Here is a 27,744-nt window from a genome sequence, read left to right as displayed (position 1 = left end):
AAAAACCTTTAAACAGAAATGGACTATAGAAATATAGAAAGAAATATATAAACAGAAAATCATCATGATCATGAGCAGGAGCTGCTAGCTACATCAGATTTCGCTCATCCTTGTTACAGTGGCTTTTGGCCTTCACTTTTGTCACTTCTTGTCTTTTGGTTAAGTATGAAACTTTAGTGCGTTCCTTTAAGAAGAATCTTCCAGAACTCTTTCATTATTTACAAAAAAGATTTTTTGGAGGGGCCAAAAAACACGTCCAAGACGCCATCTGCTCACAGTCACTCAACTTTATTGAAAATTGTCTGTAAAATCGGAAAATCCAGCTTCCTCCCACATTCTAAAAGACGTGCTTATTAGGTTAATTGGTCACTCTAAATTGCCCATAGGTGTAATTTAGAGCGACCAGTCTATACGATGGACTGGTGACCTGTCCAGGGTGGACCCTGCCTCTCACCCGTAGATAGCTGGGACAGGCTCCCCCTGTGACCCTGCACTGCAGGACGAAGCGGGTTCAGAGGATGGATGGATGTCTGTTAAATCAAGTTCTCTACAGTTCAGTGCCCTTTCACAGGGAAAGCGTGTCAGACCCACATGATTAATAGATAGATAGTCCAAGATCACCAGGCCTTCTCTGCCCTCTTCAGAGCATCTACCAGACCAGAGTCCACAGGAGAGCTGCCTCCATCATCAAGGACCCCACCCACCCCCAATAGGGTCTGTTTACTTCCCTCAGGCCGGAGGTACAGGAGTGTGAAGTGCAGGACCAGCAGACTCAGGAACTCCTTCTCCCCCCTCCACAATGTTTCCTTACTGTGTACATGACAATAAACACTTGAATGTTGAATCTCTGCTAACCATCACCTGTCAGTTGTGTTTGTGATGTCAGTTATTTTAAAGACAAACTTTTCTTTGGCAGAAACGTTGACAGAAACTTTCGTATCTCTTTGGACTGCACTCCATAAATGATGGGGTTGAGGCTTCCAGGGACAATATGGAACAGAATGCTGCAGAGTTTCCTGTAATCTGAGTATTGAGGGAAACGATGCAGAGCAATCATCGACATCCCACTAAATATCATGATCACAAACACAACCAGGTGGGTGCTGCAGGTCTTCAAGGCTTTACTGTTCAGAGACTTGCTCTTACTGGTCAGACAGATTACTGTAATCTTAGAGTAGGTGAGCACCATGGTACCAATAGAACCTGTGAACAGGACCACAGTGAACGTGAGTCCGTACACGTTATTGACAGTCACATCCTCACAGGAGAGTTTAAACAGAGAGGCGTATCCTCTCAGCAGCATCCTGTTGGTCATTATAGCAGCATAACGCAGAGGATTACAGATGGCCACATATCAGTCAAAGGCCATGATCATCAGCACAGTGTGGGAGGTGGTGGCAAACATGTGCACAGTGAAAGCCTGAACCACGCACTCATAGTAAGTGATGAGGCGCTCAGAGGGCGTCCTCAACATGTCTATGAGCAAACGGGGGATGATGATGGAGTTTCCAAGCAAGTCGTTAAATGATAAATTACAAAACAGCAGGTACATGGGCTGATGGAGGTTCTTGTCCATGAAAACCAGAACAGCAATGCCGACATTTGCAACAATGATAAATATGTAGGAGATGCAAATGAAAAGAAAGACAGTGTGTGTAGAATCCTTTGGGACGAACAGCCCCTCCAGCTGTAATGTGAAGCTGTTGTAGGTGTAGTTCTCCATCAACCTGAAAGAACAACACAACACTGAGTCAACCTAAGGCTGCAGCTCAACTATGAAGCCTGGATCACCTTGCTGTGTAAGAAACTTACAGTGAAAACAAGGTTAACGTTACTGCTTACATGTACGTGGCAATATGAATAATTCAGAGGAGCTATAGTTATACTTTAACACGCGAGCGTCTCTGGTTAACATCTACAGGTTGTTCCTGTGTCCCTGAACTGGTCGGTAGATCCACCCGTTTCAGTTAAGATCCACTCTGCAGTGCTGTCTTATAGACGTGATGTTTACTGTAGGGAGATCAAACAGCAATGTGAGCATAGTAACTGAGCTCTCCACCCTCCTACTAACAGTTCTCCTCACACTACATGGTTTTAACCAAACTATGGAGAAGGAAGCGTCGCAGTGTTGGGGAGTAACAGATTACATGTACTGATGTTCTGTAACTAGAATGCAAAATATGAGTAACTGTATTCTGTTACAGCTACAATATAAAGAGATGGTAATCAGAATACAGTTACATTGTTAAAATCATTGGATTACATTGCAGTACTTCCACTTCAGTGTCAATGTCACATTTATTGATACAGCACATTTCCAAGGCCACAGCCTACCAAAGTGCTTTACAGTTAAATCCATAAAATATCAAAATAATAAAATAGGGCTATACATAAAAATATAAAGCTCTTATCAAAGTGGCTACTCTCATGCAGAGGCTACTCAGAACAAGTGAGTCTTCAACAAGTGGACAGGCTGTTGGCAGACTGCACAGCTCGGGGCAGTGTGTTCCAGAGAGCTGCCACTGATAAGGCTCGGCCTCCTCTAGATCTCTGAATGGATCTAGGAATCTCCAGGACCATCAGGTTGGTTGAGTGGAGATTTCTGGAGGGCTGATGCAGCCTGATAAGGTCTTCCAGGTACTTGGGGGTTAGACGTTTAAAAACAAATCTTAAAATAAAACTGGTGGAGCGATAAAAGCACCGGAGTGATATGCTCACGTTTCTTTTTGCCACTTAAGAGACGAGCTGCTGCATTCTGAACAAGCTGCAGGCGATGGAGCTCAGACTGCCCGATTCCTACGTACAAGGAGTTGCAGTAGTGCAGGCGAGAGGTAATAAAAGCATGACTTACTTTTTCTAGGTCAGCCTGCCTCAGATACGGTTTCACTTTGGTTATTAGTCTAAGCTGAAAGAAGCTAGACTTGACCACAGTGCTGACCAGGTCAGAGGGGCCACTGAAGAGGAAAGCTGCCCCGTTTTGACAGAGAATCATCTATGAGATACGACTCAAACCACTTTAGGGCAGTGCCTTTTAGGCCGACACTGTGCTCTAGGCACCACAGAAGGATTTTATGATCCACTGTGTTGGACAGTCAAGAAGGATTAAGATGGCACAGATACCAGTATCAAGGTTCACCAATAGATCATTAAAAACACTTAAAAGAGCAGGTCTCAGTGCTGTGGAGAGGCCTAAACCCAGACTGAAACTGTTCACAAACATCAGCTGTTTTTAACAATTCTTGGAGTCAGTTTAAAACAGCTCTCTCTAAAATGTTGGCGATAAAGGGGAGCTTGGAAATTGGCCTAAAATTAGACAAAACAAAAGGAGTCTTGGTTTGTGTTTATTCACTCGGCTGGATAAAACAAGTCACATCAAAATCACTGTCTTCATACAACAAAGATCTAGTTCACAACAGATGTCTGACTTTCTCCTGATCACTTGGCTCATTGCGTGGTTATGTACATGTGTATGACGGTGAATAGTCATTGGAGTGAGAGCTGCATAAAGCGGGCGACAGAGGACAGTGCAGCCAGACCGATGGGGGTCAGAGTGTGAGGATGAAGAGTAAAGTGTTGTGCGCTTTAAATGCTCCTCAGTCAGGACGCCGATACACTGTTAGCATCACTTGAATGAGTGAACTAGTTGGCTATTAGCTCCAGAACTGAGGCTGATTAACATCGAAGTGGGAACATGTGGCTGCAGTCAGGCAGAGTTTGGGCCACAAGTCAGAGACTCGGACTCGAGTCGCACAAACAAACAAAGCATTAAGATACAGAGTGACCTCAGTCAGTCGACTGTATTCCCACTTTGGCCTTTTAATGCCACATTTGTTCCTCCTCCACAGGATAATTATGACCACATCTATAGAAATGGTCAAAAAGAATAAAAATATAAAGGCTGTCACTGCAGGCCGGTGTAGCATTCTCACTCTTCTACATTCAGAATATTCTGAAACCATCAACAAGAACACTAAGCAACACAAAGTCAGGTCCTAACGGGCCAGCCCAGGCAGCTGATCATTCTACTCCAGCCTTACCCCTGGCTCAAAAAACGATCGATCATCATCTTGTTTCTTTGCACAATATAATATTTGTATTATCTAATCAAACACTGTTGTTTGATTGATTCATACCATTTGACAGGAGATACTATTACCCTTTGTTTATTGTCAGACATGATAGTTACTGCTATCAGTGTATAAAAGCAAGGCATGACTGCTGTATCAAAAAAACACACAATGAAATAAATATGACACAAAACTGAACCCTTCATTAAATGTTGGAACCTTTATGATGGCTGGACCTTCTTTGACTTAAACCACTTAGATAAAAACTGTCTTATCTCTTTGGACTGCATACCATAAATGATGGGGTTGAGGCTTCCAGGGACAATATGATTCAAAATAGCAGCAGCTTTCCTGTAATCTGAGTACTGAGGGAAACGATTCAGAATAATGACCGTCATGCCACTGATCCACATAACCAGATACACCACCAGGTGAGTGCTGCAGGTCTTCAAGGCTTTACTGTTCAGAGACTTGCTCTTACTGTTCAGACAGATTACTGTAATCTTAGAGTAGGTGAGCACCATGGTACCAATAGAACCTGTGAACAGGACCACGGTGAACGTGAGGCCGTACACGTTATTGACAGTCACATCCTCACAGGACAGCATGAACAGTGCAGCATTGTTACAGTAGAGGCTTTTCATCATAGTCCTGCATCGGTTCAGCCGGAGGGTCAGACCCAGCAGAATCCCGACCAGAACCAAGGCCACTCCCCAGGCTGAGACCGTCAACTTCAGCAGCATCCTGTTGGTCATTATAGCAGCATAGCGCAGAGGATTACAGATGGCCACATATCTGTCAAAGGCCATGATCATCAGCACAGTGTGAGCAGAGGTACTGGACGTGTGTGTGGTGATAGCCTGAACCACGCACTCATAGTAACTGATGAGGCGCTCAGAGGTCGGCTTTAGCATGTCTGCAAGTAAACGAGGGATGATGATGGAGTTTCCAAGCAAGTCGTTAAATGATAAATTACAAAACAGCAGGTACATGGGCTGATGGAGGTTCTTGTCCATGAAAACCAGAACAGCAATGCCGACATTTGCAACAATGATAAAAATGTAGGAGATGCAAATGAAAAGAAAGACAGTGTGTGTAGAATCCTTTGGGACGAACAGCCCCTCCAGCTGTAATGTGAAGCTGTTGTAGGTGTAGTTCTCCATCAACCTGAAAGAACACAACACTGAGTCAACCTAAGGCTGCAGCTCAACTATGAAGCCTGGATCACCTTGCTGTGTAAGAAACTTACAGTGAAAACAAGGTTAACGTTACTGCTTACATGTACGTGGCAATATGAATAATTCAGAGGAGCTATAGTTATACTTTAACACGCGAGCGTCTCTGGTTAACATCTACAGGTTGTTCCTGTGTCCCTGAACTGGTCGGTAGATCCACCCGTTTCAGTTAAGATCCACTCTGCAGTGCTGTCTTATAGACGTGATGTTTACTGTAGGGAGATCAAACAGCAATGTGAGCATAGTAACTGAGCTCTCCACCCTCCTACTAACAGTTCTCCTCACACTCCACGGTTTAAACTAACCAAACCACAGAGAAGGAAGGGTCACTCTCTTGGTCACCACGTCAGTGAGAAACAGTATTTAAGGTGCCTTCTGTTCTGACCTCTGACACAAGGACATTCATTTAAAGGTCAGCTCATGTTGGAGCTTCCTGCTCGGTTAGTCTTTTCCTTTCCTCTATTAGATAAGTATTTTTGTCACACCGTGCAATCAGTTTGCAGCCACGTTCACAGTCCCAGACTTATTCAGGGGTCAATACACAGGTGGTGTGTATGTTTGCCTAACAGAGAAAACATACACAGGGATATGGCGAAGTCAGGGTCAAGCTGAGCAGAATGTTGGAAACAGGAATAGCAACACGCTAAGGTTCAGCAAGGGCTAGGCTGAAGACAAAATCTAAAACAAGCAAGGTAATCAGAGGAGGAGAACTACAAAATAAAACCAACCCGCATGGAGGAGACCTGACCGAGTACATAAAAACAAAAGAAGCACTAAGATACAGTGACCATGATCAGTCAGCCATATTCCCACTTTGGTCTTTTCGTTGATCTTAACTGGAACAAGACTAAACTGCTGTACCTTGAACCCAACCACTGGTTTAAAGGCACCCTGAAGCCTCCCTCATGATGGACGTGAACATGGACACCCATACTGCACCATGCAACAGGACATACATCTAACAGGCCAAATGAGGCAGAGCAGTGGGGTCAAAGGAATGGAATGGATCAGGACGATGTGTGCAGAGGTGGAGGACTGTCCTCTATACCATCTAAATCCAACAGATACACAGTTCGATCAGGACAGACCGAGTACCAGAACGTACACATTTATTGGATTAGGTACAGTAGAATGTGCTTCGGCGTATAGACCCCGATGTGACACCATCCGAGAAGGGGGAAGAAAGGGAGGTGAAGCCGACAAAGACACATTCCCCCCTGGGGTCTACACCTGGTGGTGGTGGAGAGGAGCTGGGTGAAGAAGAGGATCAGAAGCTGAGCTGGCCTGGGCTTCTGACTGGTGGTGCTTCTACTAACCACCTGACTGAAGTGATTGAAGAATGAAAGGAAGGAGAAGAGGGAGGAGTGAGTGACCAGGAAGCTTGTTATGTCTTCCTGGCTGAAATTAGTTGGCCCAACAAACATAGACATGTCATTTTCATGTAAATTAAGAATAACCTCAGACATTTAACATTGACACAAGAACCAGCCGGAGTATTTTAATGTATATTCAAATTTGAAATATTATATATATTTTTTCCATAAAACTACATACTTCAGTAAAGTGCAATCAAAGGAGTTCACTACAGTTAATACAGTTTTAGTGACGGAAACAGACATATCACTGTGAGAGAACACAAAAAACAGAATGTAGAAACAAAAGTATAAAAGGTGATCACTTCTTACACGATGTCAAACATTTGTTAGGACTAAATATTCCAGATAAGAATTTTCGCATCTCTTTAGACTGAATACCATAAATAATTGGGTTAAAACTTCCAGGAACAATAACAAACAGAAGAGCGGCAAGTTTCCTGTAATCTGAGTACTGAGGGAAACGATGCAGAATAATGACAATAAATCCACTGACCAGCATGATCACATACACCAGCAGGTGTGTGCTGCAGGTCTTCAGGGCTTTACGGTTCAGAGACTTGCTCTTACTGGTCAGACAGACAAAGGTGATTTTAGAGTAGGTGAGCACCATGCAGCCGATGGAGGAGGTGAGCAGGACCACAGTGAACGTGAGGCCATAGATGTTATTGATCGTCACATCCTCACAGGAGAGTTTAAACAGAGAGGTGTTATCACAGTACGGATTCATGATCATAGTCCTGCATCGGTTCAGCCGGAGGGTCAGACCCAGCAGAATCGTGACCAGAACCAAGGCCGCTCCCCAGGCTGAGACCGTCAGCTTAACCACCATCCTGTTGGTCATTATGGAAGAATAACGCAGAGGATTACAGATGGCCACATATCTGTCAAAGGCCATGATCATCAGCACAGTGTGGGAGGTGGTGCCGAACATGTGTGAAGTAAAGGCTTGGGCAACACACTCATAGTAAGTGATGAGGCGCTCAGAGGGCGGCAGCAGAATGTCAGAGAGCAGGCGAGGCACAATATGAGTACTTCCAAAGATATCACTGATTGACAGGTTGCAGAGAAGGAGATACATGGGCTGGTGGAGGCTCCTGTCAAAGAAGACAATGAGTGAAATACCGATATTCATCACCATAACAGAAATGTAGGCAAAAAGGAAGAAGAAAAAGACGAAAAACAAAGAACCATTTGAGACCATGAACCCTTCTATCTGTAGTATGTAGCTGTTGTAGGTGTAGTTCTCCATCAGCATAAAACAAGAAGAGTTATTCAGTTAAAATACAGCTCAGGCTTCTCAACCAGACACATGGATCACCTTGCTGTGTAAGAAACTTACAGTGAAAACAAGGTTAACTTTACTGCTTGCATGTACGCGGCAATATGAATAATTCAGAGGAGCTATAGTTATACTTTAACACGCGAGCGTCTCTGGTTAACATCTACAGGTTGTTCCTGTGTCCCTGAACTGGTCGGTAGATCCACCCGTTTCAGTTAAGATCCACTCTGCAGTGCTGTCTTATAGACGTGATGTTTACTGTAGGGAGATCAAACAGCAATGTGAGCATAGTAACTGAGCTCTCCACCCTCCTACTAACAGTTCTCCTCACACTCCACGGTTTCAACTAACCAAACCACAGAGAAGGAAGGGTCACTCTCTTGGTCACCACATCAGTGAGAAACCGTATTTAAGGGGCCTTCTGTTCTGACCTCTGACACAAGGACATTCATTTAAAGGTCAGCTCATGTTGGAGCTTCCTGCTCGGTTAGTCTTTTCCTTTCCTCTATTAGATAAGTATTTTTGTCACACCATGCAATCAGTTTGCAGCCACGTTCACAGTCCCAGACTTATTCAGGGGTCAATACACAGGTGGTGTGTATGTTTGCCTAACAGAGAAAACATACACAGGGATATGGCGAAGTCAGGGTCAAGCTGAGCAGAATGTTGGAAACAGGAACAGCAACACGCTAAGGTTCAGCAAGGGCTAGGCTGAAGACAAAATCTAAAACAGGCAAGGTAATCAGAGGAGGAGAACTACAAAATAAAACCAACCCGCATGGAGGAGACCTGACCGAGTACATAAAAACAAAAGAAGCACTAAGATACAGTGACCATGATCAGTCAGCCATATTCCCACTTTGGTCTTTTCGTTGATCTTAACTGGAACAAGACTAAACTGCTGTACCTTGAACCCAACCACTGGTTTAAAGGCACCCTGAAGCCTCCCTCATGATGGACGTGAACATGGACACCCATACTGCACCATGCAACAGGACATACATCTAACAGGCCAAATGAGGCAGAGCAGTGGGGTCAAAGGAATGGAATGGATCAGGACGATGTGTGCAGAGGTGGAGGACTGTCCTCTATACCGTCTAAATCCAACAGATACACAGTTCGATCAGGACAGACCGAGTACCAGAACGTACACATTTATTGGATTAGGTACAGTAGAATGTGCTTCGGCGTATAGACCCCGATGTGACACCATCCGAGAAGGGGGAAGAAAGGGAGGTGAAGCCGACAAAGACACATTCCCCCCTGGGGTCTACACCTGGTGGTGGTGGAGAGGAGCTGGGTGAAGAAGAGGATCAGAAGCTGAGCTGGCCTGGGCTTCTGACTGGTGGTGCTTCTACTAACCTGACTGAAGTGATTGAAGTATGAAAGGAAGGAGAAGAGGGAGGAGTGAATGACCAGGAAGCTTGTTATGTCTTCCTGGCTGAACGTTGACTAAGCTCCATTTGTGAAGATTTGCATGTTTTATGGATGTGGTGCAGGAGCCAGAGAAGGTCTGAAGGTGGTGTGTGACTTTTTGTTTCGGGGGTTCTAAGCAACATTGTGCCGAAATTAGTTGGCCCAACAAACATAGACATGTCATTTTCATGTAAATTAAGAATAACCTCAGACATTTAACATTGACACAAGAACCAGCCGGAGTATTTTAAAGTATATTCAAATTTGAAATATTATATATATTTTTTCCATAAAACTACATACTTCAGTAAAGTGCAATCAAAGGAGTTCACTACAGTTAATACAGTTTTAGTGACGGAAACAGACATATCACTGTGAGAGAACACAAAAAACAGAATTTAGAAACAAAAGTATAAAAGGTGATCACTTCTTACACGATGTCAAACATTTGTTAGGACTAAATATTCCAGATAAGAATTTTCGCATCTCTTTAGACTGAATACCATAAATAATTGGGTTAAAACTTCCAGGAACAATAACAAACAGAAGAGCAGCAAGTTTCCTGTAATCTGAGTACTGAGGGAAACGATGCAGAATAATGACAATAAATCCACTGACCAGCATGATCACATACACCAGCAGGTGTGTGCTGCAGGTCTTCAAGGCTTTACGGTTCAGAGACTTGCTCTTACTGGTCAGACAGACAAAGGTGATCTTAGAGTAGGTGAGCACCATGCAGCCGATGGAGGAGGTGAGCAGGACCACAGTGGACATGAGGCCGTACACGTTATTGATCATCACATCCTCACAGGAGAGTTTAAACAGAGAGGGGTTATCACAGAAAGGATTCATGATCATAGTCCTGCATCGGTTCAGCCGGATGGTCAGACCCAGCAGAATCGCGACAAGAACCAAGGGCACTCCCCAGGCTGAGACCGTCAGCTTAACCACCATCCTGTTGGTCATTATGGAAGAATAACGCAGAGGATTACAGATGGCCACATATCTGTCAAAGGCCATGATCATCAGCACGGTGTGGGAGGTGGTGCCGAACATGTGTGAAGTAAAGGCTTGGGCAACACACTCATAGTAAGTGATGAGGCGCTCAGAGGGCGGCAGCAGAATGTCAGAGAGCAGGCGAGGCACAATATGAGTACTTCCAATGATATCACTGATTGACAGGTTGCAGAGAAGGAGATACATGGGCTGGTGGAGGCTCCTGTCAAAGAAGACAATGAGTGAAATACCGATATTCATCACCATAACAGAAATGTAGGCAAAAAGGAAGAAGAAAAAGACGAAAAACAAAGAACCATTTGAGACTGTGAACCCTTCTATCTGCAGTATGTAGCTGTTGTAGGTGTAGTTCTCCATCAGCATAAAACAAGAAGAGTTATTCAGTTAAAATACAGCTCAGGCTTCTCAACCAGACACATTACACACACGAAGGAACAGATTCAAACATGCAAAGGTAACACAGCAACTGATGACAGTGGTTTGGGTCAACAGTTAATAACTCAGCTACAAAGCCCACCTTCATATTTATGGGTATGAATGTGACATCAGGGATCCACTAAGCTAATGCAATGATCCAACATGGCGTGAATAAACAACACCATAGAACTGATGGACAGTCTTCAACTCCTCATATTTCTCATAGAAATAACTCCAAAACAGCATCTTACAGCCTTCAGTATTACACAACTGTAAAAGGTATCCAGCACATGTGAACAGGTAAATACGTGAATCAATCTTTATTCATATACACCTCATATACACCTCAGGGTAAGGGCAAGACACTTCACCCTAGCCTGTGGCGCGCCTTGCTAGTCATTGTATGACACTGCTTGGCAGCAGCCGTAAAGAATTTCCCTCTGGGATTAATACAGTATCTAAAAAAAAAAAAAAAAAAATACCACAAAGGGTTTCATGCCAGTGCTTGTTGTAGTTTCAGGACCAGTTTATAGAAGTGGCCTGACCCTGATTCAGCTGCAAAAGCTTTTCTGCCATTCAGTGAATCCCCTTTAACCCAGGGCCCCAAACTCATGACATTCAAAACATGTTTTAAAAAGCCTACAGAATGGGTGTTCATAATTACAACCTTTTAAGGTCAGTCGGCCATCAGCTCGTCTACATGCCTACCCTCAACTATCGTCAGGAAATCTGGGTAAAGACCGTAAACACAAACAGTGAGAATGAGTCTCCTGCTCTGGTCAGACTGGCTGACCCGGAATCACACTCCACAGCCAACATATTATGAAGCTCACACGTAGGTCAGTCAATGGGAACATCACAGCTAACAGCACCATGTTGCTCAAGAGCCTCAACCACCTCAGTTCCAGCTGTAGCAATACTGCTAGCACAGCGTTTGGTATTTTGATGGCAGGAGACTGAATGTTATTGAAACAAAAATAGTATTGTGTGTAAAAAACTGTACCAAAACCTCCCGTGTGACTCACCACTTTAATGTAGCATATACGCGGGGCCGATGAAGGCTGACCTGTGATAGACTAGTGTAAATGGAGCTGGCACAGTAAATAAGGACACAAGCAATATTTAGAGGTTTACTTTGATAAGTGCACATTTAACAGTTGTAGCTTCAGGTTGAAGCTCCATAGCTCTCCCTCCCTTGGGCAGATCAGACCATAGCCTAGTCCACCTCAAACCCCAGTATATACCAGCAGTACAGCGGCAGCCGGTGACCACCAAAACTGTACGGAGGTGGACACCGGAAGCCCTGGAGACCCTGCAGGGATGTTTTGAGGTGACTGACTGGGATGTGTTCTGTGACACTCACGGTGAGGATGTAGACACACTCACAGACTGTATCACAGAATATGTTAATTTTTGTACAGATTCTCTAATCCCCACCAGGTCAATACGCTGCTTTCCAAACAATAAACCATGGGTGACAAAGGACATCAAGGCATCACTCAACAGAAAGAAGACAGCCTTCTTGAGTGGAGACAGAGAGGAGATGAGGAGGGCCAAGGCAGAGGTGAAGGAGAAGATTGGAGAGGGCAAGGAGAGCTACAGGAGGGTACCAACGTGGACATTGTGGACAGCTACAAATACCTGGGTGCCCACATTGACCACAAACTGGACTGGTCCACAAACGCAGAGGCAATATACAGGAAGGGACAGAGTCGCCTGTATCTACTGAGGAGACTCAGGTCCTTTAACGTCTGCCAGACCATGCTGCAGATGTTTTACCACTCGGTGGTCTCCAGCGTCATCTTCTACGCTGTAGTGTGCTGGGGCAGCAGGATGAAGGCGGCCGACACCAACAGACTCAACAAGCTCATTAGGAAGGCTGGCTCGGTGCTGGGAGTGGAGCTGGAGTCTGTGGTGGAGGTGACGGAGAGGAGGATACTGAGGAAACTCCTCAGTATTCGTAACAACACGTCTCACCCCCTGCAGGACACACTGCTGTCCTACAGGAGCACATTCAGCGGTAGACTGAGACTACCGAGGAGCAGCACAGAACGCCACAGGAGGTCCTTCCTGCCAGTGGCCATCAGACTGTATAACTCCTCCCCTTTCTGTAGGAGAGGAGCTAGATAATCATGTCAGGCATCACTGTCATTCCTATATTATGTTTACTTAGCACCTTACATCTCCATATTGTATCCATGTATCATATATTGTGCTCATACTGCGTACTGTACTCTTATTTTGGATTATAGTGACACTTATACTCTGTACTTAACGGCATTTAATGTAACTTGATACCTCTGGCACAAGAATTTCCTTCCTAATAAAGTTTTATCTTATCTTATCTTATCTTATCTTATCTTATCTTATCTTAAGCCAATCAGAACCTCACCACACCCAACTGGAAAACCTGGGGCTGGATTCACAAAGACCCCCAGCACTAAGAGTTTCTCTTAGTGGTGCAATTCTTAGAAAATTCACCACTAATTATGACGTTTTCTGAGAATTTCCCCTTGTAATCAGGACTAAATACTAGTAAAGATAAAAGGTGATTCAGCAAACATCTGAGCCCTAAAAGAGGGGCCTTAAGGAGAAAACCTGTTCAGAGTAGAGATGACTTAAGAATCCCTTAAACAGAGGACAGAGGAGAGCCGTCCTCCAAACTATGATTGACAGTGCTTCACCCACAACAATCACAGAAAAAACTGCTCAATTCATCTGTGGAGCAGCCGTCCCACCTCTACAGGACATCACAATGCCCGGGTCACAAAGAGGGCCCACAGCACCATCAAGGAGCGCACTCACCCAAGGCCACACTGTCCACACTGCTGCCGTCAGGCAGACGCTTCAGGAGCGTGAAAGCAGGAACACCCAGACTACAACAGGCCATCAGGCTGCTGAACACTGACTGAACTTTCAACATTTTTCATGCGAAACTTGCACACATTTGTTTTTGCATCTTTAAACAAAGTAAACAAAAGTTAAAGTAAAGGTGCACATTCCGAACGTCCCACCTCTTTATCAATAAACACTCATAACCCTCTGTACATAGGATTATGAGCTTATTCTATGTTTTCTTTCTATGCTTAAAGTAAGTTTTTTTAATCGTGTGTGACCTCTGCTGTGCATTTGACTTCTTGAATCTTGAAACTAAAGCTGATGACAGCTGAGCACGTAGTCCCGCCTTAAGCTGAATTACAGCCAATGTGCTTCCTGTCAACCAATCCCATCTCTTAAAACAAGGCGTCACTTAGCAACGGGGTCAACTACACCTCCTCACTGAGATCAGACTTTCAGTCTGCTCCGTCCTCAGAGTCGCTCTGAGAACGTTCTTAAACCATCTTTAAGATCAGAGTAGAGCTCTCAGAGGGGGTTCTGGGAGTCTTCGTGAATACGACCCCAGATCTGTATTAAATAAACAGGCCACAGGCCACAGAACCACTTCTAGTGAGGGGGACCTCACCACAGGTGTGTAGCCCCTCAACCAGATGGCACCCAGCTAACAAACAAACAACACAACACAAAAACAACAACTGAATCCTATTCACACGGATCACACATGAAAAACATAAACCCAGTGACAGACATGATGCCGCAAACACAAACAAAGCAGCGAGGACGCACAATAAAGGTAAAGTCTGACAGGAGGGAGGCGCAAGAGAGCCTGAGGGGCCTCACTACCACACAGGCGTTAGCAACATGGTGTCAGGACTCACCGGTTCCTCTCTGACACACGCTGCGGCCAAACGGCTCCTACCTCCGCGGTGGGCGGCTAATAACTTCTCTCTTCTTCTTCTTCTCTTCTTCTTTTCTCTTCTTCTTCTGCTTCTTCTTCTTCTTCTTCTCTTCTTCTTCTTCTGCTCTTTCTTCTTCTTCTTCTTCTGCTTCTTCTTCTTTCTTCTTCTTCTTCTCTTCTTCTTCTTCTTCTTCTTCTGCTTTTCTCTTCTTTTTTCTCTTCTTCTCTCTTCTTCTTCTTCTTCTTCTTTCTTCTTTTCTCTTCTTCTTTCTCTTCTTCTTCTTCTTCTTCTGCTTCTTCTTCTTCTTCTTCTTCTTCTTCTTCTTCTTCTTTTCTTCTTCTCTTGCTTCTTCTCTTCTCTTCTTTCTTTCTTCTCTTCTTCGCTTCTTCTCTGCTCTTCTTCTTCTTCTTCTGCTTCTTCTCTTCTCTCTGCTCTCTTCTTGTAGTTTAATGGCGGGTGGCTTCTGCCGGCTGGTTCCGTTCCATCATCACAAACGTCAGTTACGACCAAAATACGGCAAAAGTCCAGCCCGCTCGTGACCTGCGCTACAAGCGTTGTGATTCGTCAAGCGCGGACTGTATCGCGTGCGGATGTAGGTGGGATGCGTTCACGTGCATCGGGTTTTATCAGCGTTACACCTGAGAGGGTTAATGTAGAGGCCAGACTTAAAAACCTGTTAACACACATCAGCAGCCGGGACAGAGGGTCCCAGACTGGACTGTCAGACTAGAGGGGAGCCCGGCCCAGCTCCAGGGGAGAACACAGGGCACCTTTGAGGTGCTGCTGGTCTGCGGTGGCCAGTCCTTCGGTCAGTCGGTCAGTCTGCAGAGGGGCTGGAAGGTGTCCCCCTTTAGGTTTAGATGGCTCAGTCCCGGTTTTTGCCCAGATGAACACCCAAAAACATAAAGTGTGCAAAGCTGCTGCGTGGATAAATAGTTATGATCGTACCTGGATGAGCTGCTTCACACGTCAGTACACGTCAGTACACCCCTCTGCAGGTTATACAGGTTTTTATTGTATTTTCAGTGTTAGCTGCACAAAGTTACTCCCCCAAAGTAATCAGATTATCATCACATTTAATTAAATATGTCAGAAATAATGAAATACATGTTTAACCCTCAGGCGTCACACAAGGGTTAATGTACGACCCTTTTGAATATTTGAATATTTTTTCTGCATAAATCTGTTAAACAACAACCAAACATTAAATCATTTTGAGGAATTTAACCCTTTAAATGCCAGTTAGATTACTTGATGTCACAAAAAGTGAGTTATTTTCCACAAAAGTTAGGTGGCTGAGGCATTATATTTAAATCTGTCATGATATGTCAGAGATTAGCCAAAATATGGAGTTTGATGCATTATTAGTTTTTGTGTAGCAGCGGGGGGGGGGGGGGGGGGGGTATTATCACAGGAACATAATGATCTAAAGAAGCTGCATCAGCTCTTGTGACGGACTTTGTTGGTGAGCTGCTTCAGGATGCTGCTACGTAAGTCTTTGCTGACCAGTCCGTAGATAATTGGGTTGATGACGGGTGGAACGATGATGAACAGAATGCTGCAGAACTTCATTATGTTCGGAGACACTGAGGGGAACCTGAGGGCCACAATTATAATGGTTGTAGAGAGTTCGTACAGCACAAACACAATCAGGTGAGATGCACATATCTGGAGGGCCTTGCTGTGGACACCGATGTCCGCTCTGCTCTGTTTTAGACAGGTTTGCAGGATTCTGATGTAGGAAAAGGCAATGATGAGGAAGGTCCCAGTACTCATAGACCAGGTCATGGACAGACCTGTGAAAAAGGTGAACATCCTTTCAGTAAACCCTCAGGTGTCTGCTCTTATCTAAACCATGAAAACATCTGCACTGACCGTAGATGTTGCTTATGGAAGTGGGACCACAGGCCAGGTTCAGGATTCCGCGGTTGCTGCAGTAGACGTGTTGGATGGTGTATCCACACAACGGGACGTCAGCGTGGAAGGCAAAGAGCACAGCGATGCACAGGAAAGCCACTAACCAGGCCAAAGCACAGCAGGTGTGCATCCGAGCCGAGGTCATGATGGCGTGATACCGCAGCGGTTCACAGATGGCGATGTATCTGCAGAGGGAGAGCCCTGTTAGAGGTGCCACTTCCTCCTGATCTGTGTTTCTACACAATCATAGCAGCTCAGGTGCTTTGCTCTAAGATACACAAAGTACAACAAGGTGTCTAACATCAGAGCAGAACTCAGTCATTTCCCGTCATGTTCTGTACCTGTCGTAAGCCATTGCACCCAGGATGGTCTGCGCTGTGACGCCATAGATGTGCACAGAAAAGGCCTGAGCGATGGCTGCAGCGTAGGAGATCCTCCTCTGCCCCGTCAGGAAGTGCACCATGAGGCGAGGCAGCACTGCCGTGGCCCCCAGTAGATCACAGACCACCAGATGACAGATCATCACAAACATGGGTCTGTGCAGGTTTCTGTCCACAACAATGATGCAAATCACCACACCGTTAGCCAAAAGCACCAGCAGGTATGTAATCAGAGCCAGGAAGAAGAACAAAGGGCCGCAGCCATCTGGCACATCGAACCCCTCCAGTTCAAACACGATGGGCTGTTTGAGAGGAGTTCCTCTGGTGAGGTTTTCCATTCACAGCAGCACGAGTCTGTAAAACACAATCAACATCAAAACCAAGATCAATACCCGTCAAAGTCCTCCAAAGGTTTATACCACCATCAACCATCAACCTGACAACATTCCATGATGTGTGTCCTGTGGCGGTGACACATGCAGTGCGTCAGTATGAGTTGTGTGTACCTTCCTTCTTCTTGTGGGAGTGTGGATGTTGCTCAGGCTGGCTGTGGGAAGCGTGGTGCTTTTAAAGCTTTCTCTTTGAGTTTGCAGAGTGTGGAGAGAGACCCCCCCCCTGCCTTGTTACTGGTCTTGTTGTGACCCAGTTCATTATCACTGCCTTAGTTACCCTGACAATGCTCACATCTTCCTCCCATCACCAGAGCCTGAACTCTGCTGCTCTGACCACGTCCACATCGTGTCCTCACAGGCACTGATACTGACATTTGGACTCTCTGCTGTGCTGACATGTAGACAGGAGAAAGTCATCATGTCCTCTCATTTGTTGACAAAAGAAGCAGCACTAACAAGTCACATGTTACATGATGTTTCATGGGTTTTGGTCTGACTTTTTTGTTTTTATGGTTGGAAGGACGCTGTTAAAAATAAGCCTGTGAGGCTCCTATCACCTTCAGTCCTGATGACTGACGCCTGTGTTTGTGTTTTGTAGTTTTAGTGTTGCGTTGTGTGTGTGTGTGTCTGGTAGTGTAGCATAAAGCCACTTTCAGGCCTTCAATGAATGAGACTGTCAGAGTTAAGTGGTATCACTGCGGTGGTTCTAAAGTGTGTCCTGAGCAGGGTCCGTTTGCAGCAGAGCTTAAGACCTCCTAACCTGCGGATCTAACTTCTTGGTACACCCCCTGAAGGCCTCTGAGCTCTCAGGAGTCTCAGTGACCAGCAGGTTAATGGAATTAGTAGCTGCATTGAGGCGTTCGGGGGCTAACATACTGCAAGCTGCTCTATATGGAGTGGTTCCAGAGACTCTGCCTTCACTTAGGGACGGCCTTTTTGTGGGTCAAGGTCATTTAACCCTGTAACATGTAAGAACTTTAGAAGGACCAGTGGCGGCCCATTGATGCAAAACTGTGGACTGTAGAAGAACACGTCAGTAAAGCAGTCAATAAAGCAATAAAGCAGGAAAGTTTTGTGTGCGGGGAAGTTTCATGCTAGTGTGACTTCATCTGAAATGAAACTTCCCACAAGTTGTTGAGCTTCCTGCTGTTGTGTAGGATCAGTTTGTTGCTGTGTTGACAGCACAGTGAGGCGCTGCAGGTCTCTGGAGGCATTAGCCTCTGATAAACATCCCTCACGGCGCCTCTCTGAGGACTAATTACCAACGGAAACTGTTGATAAGTGTTTCATTAGGCAGCAGCTCACAGTGGACCTCATTAATGATTACAACAACAGTGATGAAACTGGTGGACCGCTAGGGGGCACCGCAGTCCCCTGAGCTCCCAACATGCAACAATTTGTACAGTTGACAGGTGATCTTTGAGAAGAAAGTTAAACTGGTGCAAAGTCAAAGGGTGAAGAGTTAACTTTATAGAGTTCAGCTGTCAGACTCACGGGCCTTCTGTCCATTCTGTACATGTGAGATTCAGTTTGGAACTCTGAAGAAGGTTCAAAAGAAAAACACAGGATAACAAACAGACATATACAAATGGATACAAGTGTTTCCAAACTATCCATGTCACCTGTTCTGGTCCTGTCAAGGTGCTCATTGTGCTGAAGTAAAAGGTTAGTTTTAAACGATCAGTAATGCCGGCCTGAGGGTCAAACACATGAAGGTCTGGGCCTTCACAGTCCCTCGTGACGACTCAGGCCCAGCAGAATTAGCAGATGTTGGCAGCGTCTTTCATGGAGGGGAGAGGACAGCCCTGCTACTCTCACCATGGGCCTTTGTCTGAAAGGTGACCCGTGCTTTTCTGTCTTCAGGGCAGCCCTGGCTGTATGGAGGCCCGTCCCTCTCTCGGCATTCAACCATGTGTAAAGGTAGGGTAGCCATCCCGTCTGGTGCTGGAGTTCCTTCCTCCTCCATTTCTTCAAACAATAACAAACTGTTATTGGTTTGATTGTTAATGTTATGATTTCTTCTCAACACCTCTGAATGAGGTCTGAGTGATCAGACCCCAAAGCATCCTGGGTATGTGTCAGTTTGGATCAGCTCAGTCAGGAGTCAGTGCGGCCTAAAGCCTTGAAGGCTGAAAGCTGAATGCATCAGCAGCTAAATGTGATGTCAAGGAAGAAGACTGTATTTATGACCAGACTCAGATTAGCTCATTGTGGTTTGGCATGGGATCTTCAAAAGATTGGGAAACATGAAGACGGTCTTTGCAGAGTCTGCAATACATTCCAAACAGTTGAGCATGTGTTGATGGACTGCTGGATATATAAAGAACAGAGAGAGCAATTATTTCTGCTCTACTGGACACTGGAATTAACAGAATATCACTGAGGCATGTTAAACCCGTCTGAAGACCAGCCACACATTGTGAAAGCAGTTTTGAATTTTATCACAGCAACAGGAGTTCTCTTCCTCTGAAATGGGAATACATCGAGCCATTACCAAACTTGACCTGTGAGAGGCAGCAATATGCCAATTGGCATCCAGTCTGCCGGAAATAAAGAAGAAGCTAAATGTAACAGCGCTGAGGACTTTGGAAACCACCGCTGTGGATCAGCTGTGGTGTGTTTGTGTGGGGACTCTTCAGCATGGTCAGTGGAAACGTGCATTTTTAACCCAAACCACAATCCTGAAGGCCTGCAGCAGGGTCGGAGCCTCTGTGTGCCTCTCTGACCCCCAATGCAGACTTTCAGCAGTCTGTGTAGGTTCTAGTTAATATCAGCTGATCCATCATTATCTCTGATAGGAACAAAGACAACAAGGTCAAAGTTCTGACACTGCAGAACAAAACCGTTCGTCCACAGACTCACTGTGCAGAAAATATCACATAAAAGCACAAAGACAACAGAGACTATGATGAGCTGTAGTCATTGTGATGCAGCAGTCCTGCATGTCACAAACAGCTCTTTGGCTCCCTCTGCTGTTCATATTCCTCCTGCACTGTGAGGGTGCTTCTGCTCTGCAGCATATGGTTCATATATCTTTATTGATCCTCTGTGCATGAGAGGGGTGCTTACAGGTTTAAGAGCTGCGCTCTAGATGCGGCTTTCTGCTGTTATCACAGAGTAGTTGAGTATTCGAGGGTGTTCAGACAGGATTCTACAGCTGAAAAGTTTCTCCTGGGTTTATGTGAGGATGTCTGAGCACGTCGCCCTCTGGTGACTGAACACTCTGTGGTTTCTCTGTGTTCTAGTTAAACTACATGAAACCTTTTTGACAAAAAACAAAGCAGGAAGACATTTTAATATTAAACGTTTAATGTAATTTATGGAATTCACAAAGTGTCACGTGCACATACGAAAACATCACACACAGGATGTAACAGCTACAGTGATGAGTTTCCTCTGCTTACATAGTGAAGAACAAACGCTGGAATAATAAGACAAAGCTGCTGACGCCTGCTCATAAGGCAACAGAGTTTGTGACTTGTTTGATAAATGATCTTGATCATGTGTGATGAGAGGCAGAGGTCATGTGATCTCTGTCAGTGTTCAGATGCAGAAGTCCCAGGAAGACATTTGTGAAATGGAATTTTTAGTACTGTGTGGTGCCGTATACTGACCACAGAGGAAAAGGTATTCTAACCTGTCCCTGTGAGTCGTGAGGAGGATACATCATATGTGGTGTGGACAGGCTGTGAGCAGCAGACGTGGTTTCAGTCATTTCTCTCTCTGCTCTCTGAATACATTTAGTCAAACACAAGATTAAAATGTGGAACTGCAGCTTTCTTCATCTCACCCAGAAAAAAAGTCTGTTTCCACTGCAGCGACTCAGTTCTGACACAAGGTGGTGCGATTGTTCAGCTGATGTAATAATCAATCAATATCCCTGTCTGTTCTGTTCTTAGCTTTGCTTCTGCTGGTTTGACTTGTTTTTTGTCTCTCAGAATGAAGCTTCAGCTGTTCAGAAGAACTCAGACTGTTACCACTGTTACTCCACCCTGACAAGGGAGGAACTAAAGAAGGAAGTTCCTGCAGTGGAAAGAGGCATGGTGTGGTGTGGGTCACGTCTGAGGGCCGGCTGACCTACCATCCAAATATGACGATTCTGGAGTCTGGACATTTTGACCTCCCAGACTTTCAGCTCATTATGATTTACCCACAGAGAAGAATTTGGATTTGAAATGACGGCACTTGTGTCTCGAAACTCTGTTCACACATGTTCAGTCTCTGTAAATAAATAGGCTTTGACCCGGATTTACACCGGCCGCGTAATGTAAGCAGCACATTGTTGGTCCGTCTAAAGAGCGACATTTCTGAAGCGCGTTGTATCTGTGCGTGTTACAAGCTCCGGCCTGTTGACCTGCTGGTTCCTGTCCTCTCTACATGTATCAGCTCGGGTTACAGAGCAGTTACTGAAACCTCCGTTTAACACACGTACACACAGAGCAGCTTCTCACCTTCACCTGACACCTGACAACAGCTGCCTTTTCCTTTCTGATGTGGTCTAAATAAAAAGCATCAGAGCAGCGTGGAGCTACGCTTCTGGGACGCGGCTGCTGTGTATAATTTCATCGACATGGAAGCGGTTCACAGCGGCCGTCACGCCGCTTACGTTATGCGTCTGGTGTAAATCCAGGGTTATGGCATGACAGAAATGGTGGACTGAGCCTTTAATTCATTCAGCACCGCTCAGATGGCCTTTCCCAGGATGAGGATGCTCATGAAGAACACCATGATGATGAAGAGCCACATGAAGAAGCGATCCATGACCTTGGCGACCTTCCTCCATTCACCGGTGCGCAGTTGTGCCGCCCGCTGGTCCTGGTATGAACTGGCGATGAACTCAACATCCTTGCGCAGTCCCTGGTGCTGGCAGACACACCGGGTTTTCACCAAAATCTCCTTCCTGTTCGTCATGGCCCCAGCACTTCCTCCTTCTCCTCCTACACCTTTCTTTTCCTCTACGTACTCTCCACCTTCTCCACAGGCACTGCTGGACTCCTCCCCTCGCTCTTCACATCCTCCAGCTGCTCCCTTCTCCTCAGAGTGATCAATGGTCACAAACAGATCCTCTTTCCAATCGGTCTGATTGGTCACATCCTGGCCCACCTTCAGAGCATTCCCTGCTCCGTCCTCCTCCACCTTCCCTCTCCACACCTGTCCATTCACATCCCAGGTTGTTCCTTTGGGGCTGCTGCCGTTGGCTGACAGGGCCTCAGACTCTCCCTGTGACAGAGGTCGTTGTTTTCTGGACGAAGCTCCAGCGAGGCAGTTCTCACTGACCTCGTAGACGAAACAGATGCGCGCGAGGTAGTTGAGGATGAAGCGCTCGGCCCACTGTGGGACAGGCCGGGCCTCGGCGCCACAGTGGTGGATGTTCATGATGAAGATGGTGAGTGCTGTTGATGCGGTGACCATAGCCATGGTGGCAATGTAGTACTTTCCTGTGGTGGAAAACACATGGTCAAAATCCACCAATAACTAAACATCCACAGACACCTTAGACCGTTAATATGATGTCACCTATCAGAGGGACGCTCTCAGACGGCGGCATGCTCTCAGCCACCAGCAGCTGAAACACAGTGAGGGCCAGAAGCACCGTGACACCCAGAGAAACCTTTTCACCCGAGTCTGCCGGCAGGTAGAAGCCCAGAGGAGCCAGGAAGGAGATCATCATGCAGGGAATGAGGAGGTTAAAGATGTAGAAGGAAGCACGTCTCTTCAGGTGGAGCGTAAAGGTGATGTCCGGGTACGGATCTGAACAGCAGCCGTACAGGATGACGTTCTTCTTGGCCGGCATGCCCAGAACCTGGTTAGACAGATTTCATCAGGTCATTTGATTAAAAATGAGGATTTGTTGTGAGCACAGTAAGAGTGTAACCTCTCACCTCCCACTCCACATTGGGGACAAAGTCAGCCAGATCCGCACTGTCCAAGGCATTGATAAGGTCCATCTGGTTTCCATTGTGAGTCCAGGAGCCAAAGGTCAGGTGGCACTGCTGCAGGTCAAAGGGGAAGAAGGCCACGTCCACAGAGCAGGAACTCTTGGTGATGGCTGGCTGGTCCCACATGACCTGGCCATCGTTGCGCAGAACAACATTGGTCTCCATGGAGCTGGAGAACTCGTCGTCTGCACTGTTGAGTACAACGTGGTGAACATTTTATAAAATGGAGAGAAGGATCATGGGAAAGAAAGGCGGGGCTACACCTACCTGTTATACAGGACGATATCCGGCCGCCATACGTAGCTGCTGGGTATGCGGATGGTGTCGAGGCCATCATAGTCCTCCTTCTTCCAGGTGAGGTAGGCGTCCATCCACACCTGGCGGATCCACAGATAGGTGGTAAGGATCTGGTTCCGCTCATCCTGGTGAAACAACACATCCAGCACAGGCGGGTCAGCATGGCCAAGACCCCACACAACACCAACATGTGGACCAGCAGGCAGGCTTTGATTACCATATCAATGATCTGGGAGAGAGTGATCTGCAGGGTGACGTTGATGATGTGGTCCGTGTCCTCCACCGGCCGCAGCGCATTGGTGTAGTTGGAGAACAAGTCATTGAGCAGCTTCTGAGCGAAGCGTCCGTGAGCCGCCGAGCAAACTGAGCAACAGGAAACAGATGAAAGAGAGACGCTGTTAATACATTCCTGCTCCCCACAGGATTAACCCTGTAATGGCTGGTCCGCAGCCCTGCGTCTGTTAGCATGTTACCGCGTCTATATTGGTTTTAGTTTGGATTATTCACAGCCTTCATGTAACACGTTTAATACAATCAGTACAGTCTTCTGCTGAGTCCACACACACACACACACACTTCCCACTTCAATTAACCTGGAAACCACCTCAGGCTTCACATGTTGGTCAAATACCAGCTGCAGATAATTAAACCCATTTCAGTGAAGGCCCCGCGGTGGTGCCAGTGGTCAGCGCTGTCACCTCACAGCCAGACGGTTCCTGCTTTGACTGGAGCTGCACCTCCCCCCCGGCCTGTGTGGGCGCTCTTCGTGCCCTTCAGGTTAATTGGGGACTCTGCCTCAGCTGCAAGTGTGAGTGTGGAGCGGTGAAGGAAGCAGATCCTCGTGAGGACCTCAAACACTCTGCTGTAACCTCTCAGCTCATTTCAGCAGTTCTGGAAATCATCAAACTGGTGACATAGACCAACGAGATCACACGTCAGTCATGTGAGGGGAGTGCCTGGACTTGGCAAACAAACAAAGTGAGAGAACACAAATGTCTGATCATCTGAAGGACATCTGAATTCTTTCCACAGTTCCCATCAGACCAGCATTAATAAAGCTGAAAGCAGATGTTATCTTCAGACAGCGCTCAGTTACCGTATAAGTACAGTGACACGCTGAGCGCCATGCTCCATCTGAAGTGGTCAGACTCAAACAAACACTGGTTCCAACTGAGGTCTGCAGAGGAGCATCTCTGACACCCCCTGCAGGACAATCCAGCACCTCCCGCAGCTCCGATCATCAATGGTGCCTCAAAGGCCAAAGACCTGCGCTCTCCTCAGTCACCATCAGAGGTGCTGAAACTGAACTGTCCCTTTAAAGAGGACACTACCTGCAGTAAAGGAATGAGACGACCTGTCAAATCACCTGCCTGCTACCTGCTAGCTTTCAAAGCCCCTCAGTGGCCTCTCTGGTTATTGATCTGATTGGTCAAAATTGATCATAGAGGGTTTCCCTAAAACGTCTGCATTTGCTTTGGTTAGGTCTGCTCACAGTGTCCATGTTATTTTCAAGCCACTGTTTGACGTCTATGTGAGGATCTAAAGGAGGATCAGAGGCCTGTAGATATAACAGGAGACCACTGAGTTATACCACAGTGAGCCGAACCTGCATCAACAGGGGGAACCACTGTTTACTCTGAACAAGGACGAGGGAGAGATTCATCACTGCAGTAGGACACAGCTGCAGTCACACAGAGGTTCAACATGCTTTGCACAAAAAAGGAACGATGAGAGAACACAGCCTGTTTAGTGACCTTCAGATAAGAAGAAATGTGTTGACATCCTTTGTGCAAAGATGGAAGTGAAGCTCTGAAATGAGACAGAGATGGTTCCGCTCTCAGCTCCAGGATTAATATCTGACTATTTTATATATCTGTGTGGAATCATATGCAGACGAAGACTGTTTTTAGAACTGAGGTGGAGGAACGGGTCACATGTTTCCTCCTGAACAACAAAGGAACAGGAAAGAAACGTCAGATTTCTGTTTGCTCATAATGTGTCAGGTGTGTTTCTTCAGCCAGCGAATGAACCTGGAGGTCTGCTGTGACAACACGCTGCCCGTCCGGGTGTCAGACACCTTCAGCCCAGCAGGATATCCAAACAACTAAAGGCCAGTTTCCATTAAATGTGACACTGTATATACCAGCTGATGACAGATGAAGGTAAAGTCCGACAAAAAGTGTCTCAGTAAGGTGTTGAGAGCAGAGAGGGTCAGATCAACAGTGATGTTACCTTATTTGGTGGTTGGAGGGCCCAGCTTTCTGCTTTAGGTCTTCAACCTTCTGAGGAGACGTCTAAACTGACCATTAGATCTGATAACGAAACCTCTTCATGACAACTACTCAAAGGACTCTGCCCCCAAAAGGCCTCGCAGACGCTGCATGGACCCCTAAAATCTCCTGGAGCCCGGCCATGTACCCATCCAGCAGCACCACCTAAACCTTCTTTGGACTCCTCACTAGACTCTTTGTGGCTCTGATGGCGATTACAAAATGCTAGAACCACCTCAGCGCCTCCATCTCTGTGTTACTGTAGGCATCTTAGAAGAGGGCTGACTTCAGCCTTGTCAGAAAGAAGGAAGTAAGGATCAACCAGCTCCTGACCGCCTGGCGGGGGGCAGATGAACCATGTCATGGGACCTTGGCTGGTCTTTTCTCACTGCGTCTGCACAAACCTGCAGAGTGTCTTAAACTGTTGTGACAGTGAGACACCTTCTGTGGACAAAGAGGACAGACAGAAGCATGGAGGCCAGGCTGGTGGAACTCCGGCCGCTCACAACTTCTCTTCCTCCGCTGCCTCGTTAGCATTATTAGCCACAAACACGTAACAGCCTCACAGGTACACTGATGACCATCCACAGACAGGAGGACAGACAGCTGCACATGGAAACAGCTCACACAGCTGAGGGTAAAAATAATCTTTTAACGTTATAAACTGGATACTGGGAATGAGGACACAGGTCCTCACAGGGACCTCCTACAGGACAGGTATGGGTTAATACCCGTCCATGTTAGGACCTTCATGCTTCTTCTGTGATGAACAGAGGACGGTTATTTGGAGTGGAGGATTTTTAGTTGAGCTGGACTCCTCTACATTCAGCTCAGGGGCACAGGGATCAGACGGAACCTGAACCTGACGCTCATGATCTACACATGCTCCAAATCCCGTCTCTGTGTCCCCTGACTGTCTGTCCTCATCACACAAATGTCCTGAAGGTCCGCTGAGCAGTGAGTCTGACAGCATCACCTGCCTGCACTGTTGAAGTGTAGCGCTAACAAACACTCACATTTCCATCACTTCAGAGGTCTGTCATTTTTCTAGACTCTTACCTAACCTGATCCTGATCCTGATCCTGATCCTAAACCTGATCCTGATCCTGATCCTAATTCTGATCCTAATCCTTATCCTCATACTAAACAACAATAACCCAAACCTAAACCAGCCCACCTCAAACCTGCAGCTGAAAAGTTGACTTCCAACAGTGTGAATGTGTTAACAGACATCACACACACACACAGACAAACACACACACAGACACACACACAGACACACACTAGTTATTCTTCACCCTTGTCATCGTCATGGTAACCTGTGTGTTCATACAGAGGGCCAGAATCACATGGTCTGTGGCTAAGTGCAAAGGCTGTTAATGTGTGTGTGTCTGTGTGCGTGTGTGTGTCTGTGTGCGTGTGTGTGTCTGTGTGTGTGTCTGTGTGCATCTTTGTGTGTGTCTGTGTGTGTGCGTGTGACTGTGTGCGTGTGTGTGTCTGTGTGTGTGTCTGTGTCCATCTTTGTGTGTGTGTGTGTGAGTCTCTGTGTGCATGTGTGTCTGTGTGCATGTGTGTGTTTGTGTGTCTCTGTGTGTGTCTGTGCATGTGAGTCTCTGTGTGCATGTCTGTGTCTCTGTGTGTGTCTGTGTGTGTGTGTCTGTGTGTGTGTGTCTGTGTCTCTGTGTGTGTGTCTCTGTGCGTCTCTGTGTGTGTCTGTGTGTGTGTGTCTGTGTCTGTGTGTCTGTGTCTGTGTGTGTGTCTGTGTGTGTCTCTGTGCGTCTCTGTGTGTGTGTCTCTGCGTGCGTCTCTGTGTGTGTGTCTGTGTCTCTGTGTGTGTCTCTGTGTGTGTCTCTGTGTCTGTGTGTGTCTGTGTGTGTGTGTGTGTCTGTGTCTCTGTGTGTGTGTCTGTGTCTCTGTGTGTGTCTCTGTGTGTGTGTCTCTGTGTGTGCCTCTGTGTGTGTCTGTGTGTGTCTGTGCGTGTCTGTGTCTGTGTCTGTGTCTCTGT

General features: G+C 46.3%; 6 protein-coding genes and 1 pseudogene across 9 annotated transcripts in view; all 7 read right to left on the bottom strand.

Annotated features, from left to right (window-relative positions):
- LOC114446608 (olfactory receptor 146-like) overlaps positions 1 to 14,562 on the bottom strand; it is a 28,657-nt gene extending 14,095 nt beyond the window's left edge. The window contains exon 1 of the mRNA XM_028422270.1: positions 14,524 to 14,562. The gene's annotated coding sequence lies outside the window, so the exon portion shown is untranslated. The remainder of the gene's footprint in view (positions 1 to 14,523) is intronic.
- Positions 887 to 1,726, bottom strand: LOC114446446 (olfactory receptor 52N5-like; annotated as a pseudogene).
- Positions 4,289 to 5,233, bottom strand: LOC114446610 (olfactory receptor 52D1-like). Its single transcript, XM_028422272.1, has one exon. It carries the CDS (start codon positions 5,228 to 5,230, stop codon positions 4,289 to 4,291), a length of 942 nt encoding a protein of 313 aa, XP_028278073.1. The 5' UTR covers positions 5,231 to 5,233.
- On the bottom strand, positions 6,977 to 7,927 carry LOC114446445 (olfactory receptor 52D1-like). Its single transcript, XM_028422088.1, has 2 exons — positions 7,521 to 7,927; positions 6,977 to 7,418 (listed from the first exon to the last, which is right to left on the bottom strand). The coding sequence occupies exons 1-2, from the start codon at positions 7,925 to 7,927 to the stop codon at positions 6,977 to 6,979; spliced, it is 849 nt and encodes a 282-aa protein (XP_028277889.1).
- Positions 9,797 to 10,747, bottom strand: LOC114446444 (olfactory receptor 52N2-like). The gene is made up of 2 exons (XM_028422087.1): positions 10,341 to 10,747; positions 9,797 to 10,238 (listed from the first exon to the last, which is right to left on the bottom strand). Exons 1-2 carry the CDS (start codon positions 10,745 to 10,747, stop codon positions 9,797 to 9,799), a joined length of 849 nt encoding a protein of 282 aa, XP_028277888.1.
- A 1,422-nt stretch (positions 14,563 to 15,984) lies between the features above and the next one.
- LOC114446611 (olfactory receptor 2K2-like) lies at positions 15,985 to 17,185 on the bottom strand. The gene is made up of 3 exons (XM_028422274.1): positions 16,803 to 17,185; positions 16,420 to 16,646; positions 15,985 to 16,340 (listed from the first exon to the last, which is right to left on the bottom strand). The coding sequence occupies exons 1-3, from the start codon at positions 17,177 to 17,179 to the stop codon at positions 15,985 to 15,987; spliced, it is 960 nt and encodes a 319-aa protein (XP_028278075.1). The 5' UTR covers positions 17,180 to 17,185.
- Positions 17,186 to 20,524: 3,339 nt separating this feature from the next.
- The window catches only part of LOC114445929 (neuronal acetylcholine receptor subunit alpha-9), a 12,217-nt gene continuing 4,997 nt past the window's right edge, over positions 20,525 to 27,744 (bottom strand). For all 4 annotated transcript variants that reach the window (XM_028421254.1, XM_028421253.1, XM_028421252.1 and 1 more), the window contains exons 2-6: positions 23,687 to 23,832; positions 23,440 to 23,594; positions 23,116 to 23,362; positions 22,751 to 23,036; positions 20,525 to 22,671 (exon numbers count right to left, since the gene is read on the bottom strand). In XM_028421254.1, the coding sequence (XP_028277055.1) occupies positions 21,917 to 22,671; positions 22,751 to 23,036; positions 23,116 to 23,362; positions 23,440 to 23,594; positions 23,687 to 23,689 (1,446 nt within the window). In that variant the 5' untranslated portion in view covers positions 23,690 to 23,832 and the 3' untranslated portion in view covers positions 20,525 to 21,916. The remainder of the gene's footprint in view (positions 22,672 to 22,750; positions 23,037 to 23,115; positions 23,363 to 23,439; positions 23,595 to 23,686; positions 23,833 to 27,744) is intronic.

The sequence above is a fragment of the Parambassis ranga genome, chromosome 14 (assembly GCF_900634625.1).
Source record: "Parambassis ranga chromosome 14, fParRan2.1, whole genome shotgun sequence".
Taxonomy (NCBI): domain Eukaryota; kingdom Metazoa; phylum Chordata; class Actinopteri; family Ambassidae; genus Parambassis; species Parambassis ranga.
This window is presented reverse-complemented; position numbering and strand designations above follow the sequence as displayed.

Coding starts and splice junctions, on each gene's coding strand:
- LOC114446610 (XM_028422272.1), bottom strand. CDS start 5,230: ATGGAGAACTACACCTACAACAGCTTCACATTACAGCTGGAGGGGCTG.
- LOC114446445 (XM_028422088.1), bottom strand. CDS start 7,927: ATGGAGAACTACACCTACAACAGCTACATACTACAGATAGAAGGGTTC. Junction 7,419..7,520: donor CCTCTGCGTTATTCTTCCAT/AATGACCAACAG, acceptor GCTGAACCGATG/CAGGACTATGATCATGAATC.
- LOC114446444 (XM_028422087.1), bottom strand. CDS start 10,747: ATGGAGAACTACACCTACAACAGCTACATACTGCAGATAGAAGGGTTC. Junction 10,239..10,340: donor CCTCTGCGTTATTCTTCCAT/AATGACCAACAG, acceptor GCTGAACCGATG/CAGGACTATGATCATGAATC.
- LOC114446611 (XM_028422274.1), bottom strand. CDS start 17,179: ATGGAAAACCTCACCAGAGGAACTCCTCTCAAACAGCCCATCGTGTTT. Junction 16,647..16,802: donor GGTGCAATGGCTTACGACAG/GTACAGAACATG, acceptor CTCCCTCTGCAG/ATACATCGCCATCTGTGAAC. Junction 16,341..16,419: donor TTCCATAAGCAACATCTACG/GTCAGTGCAGAT, acceptor CCTTTTTCACAG/GTCTGTCCATGACCTGGTCT.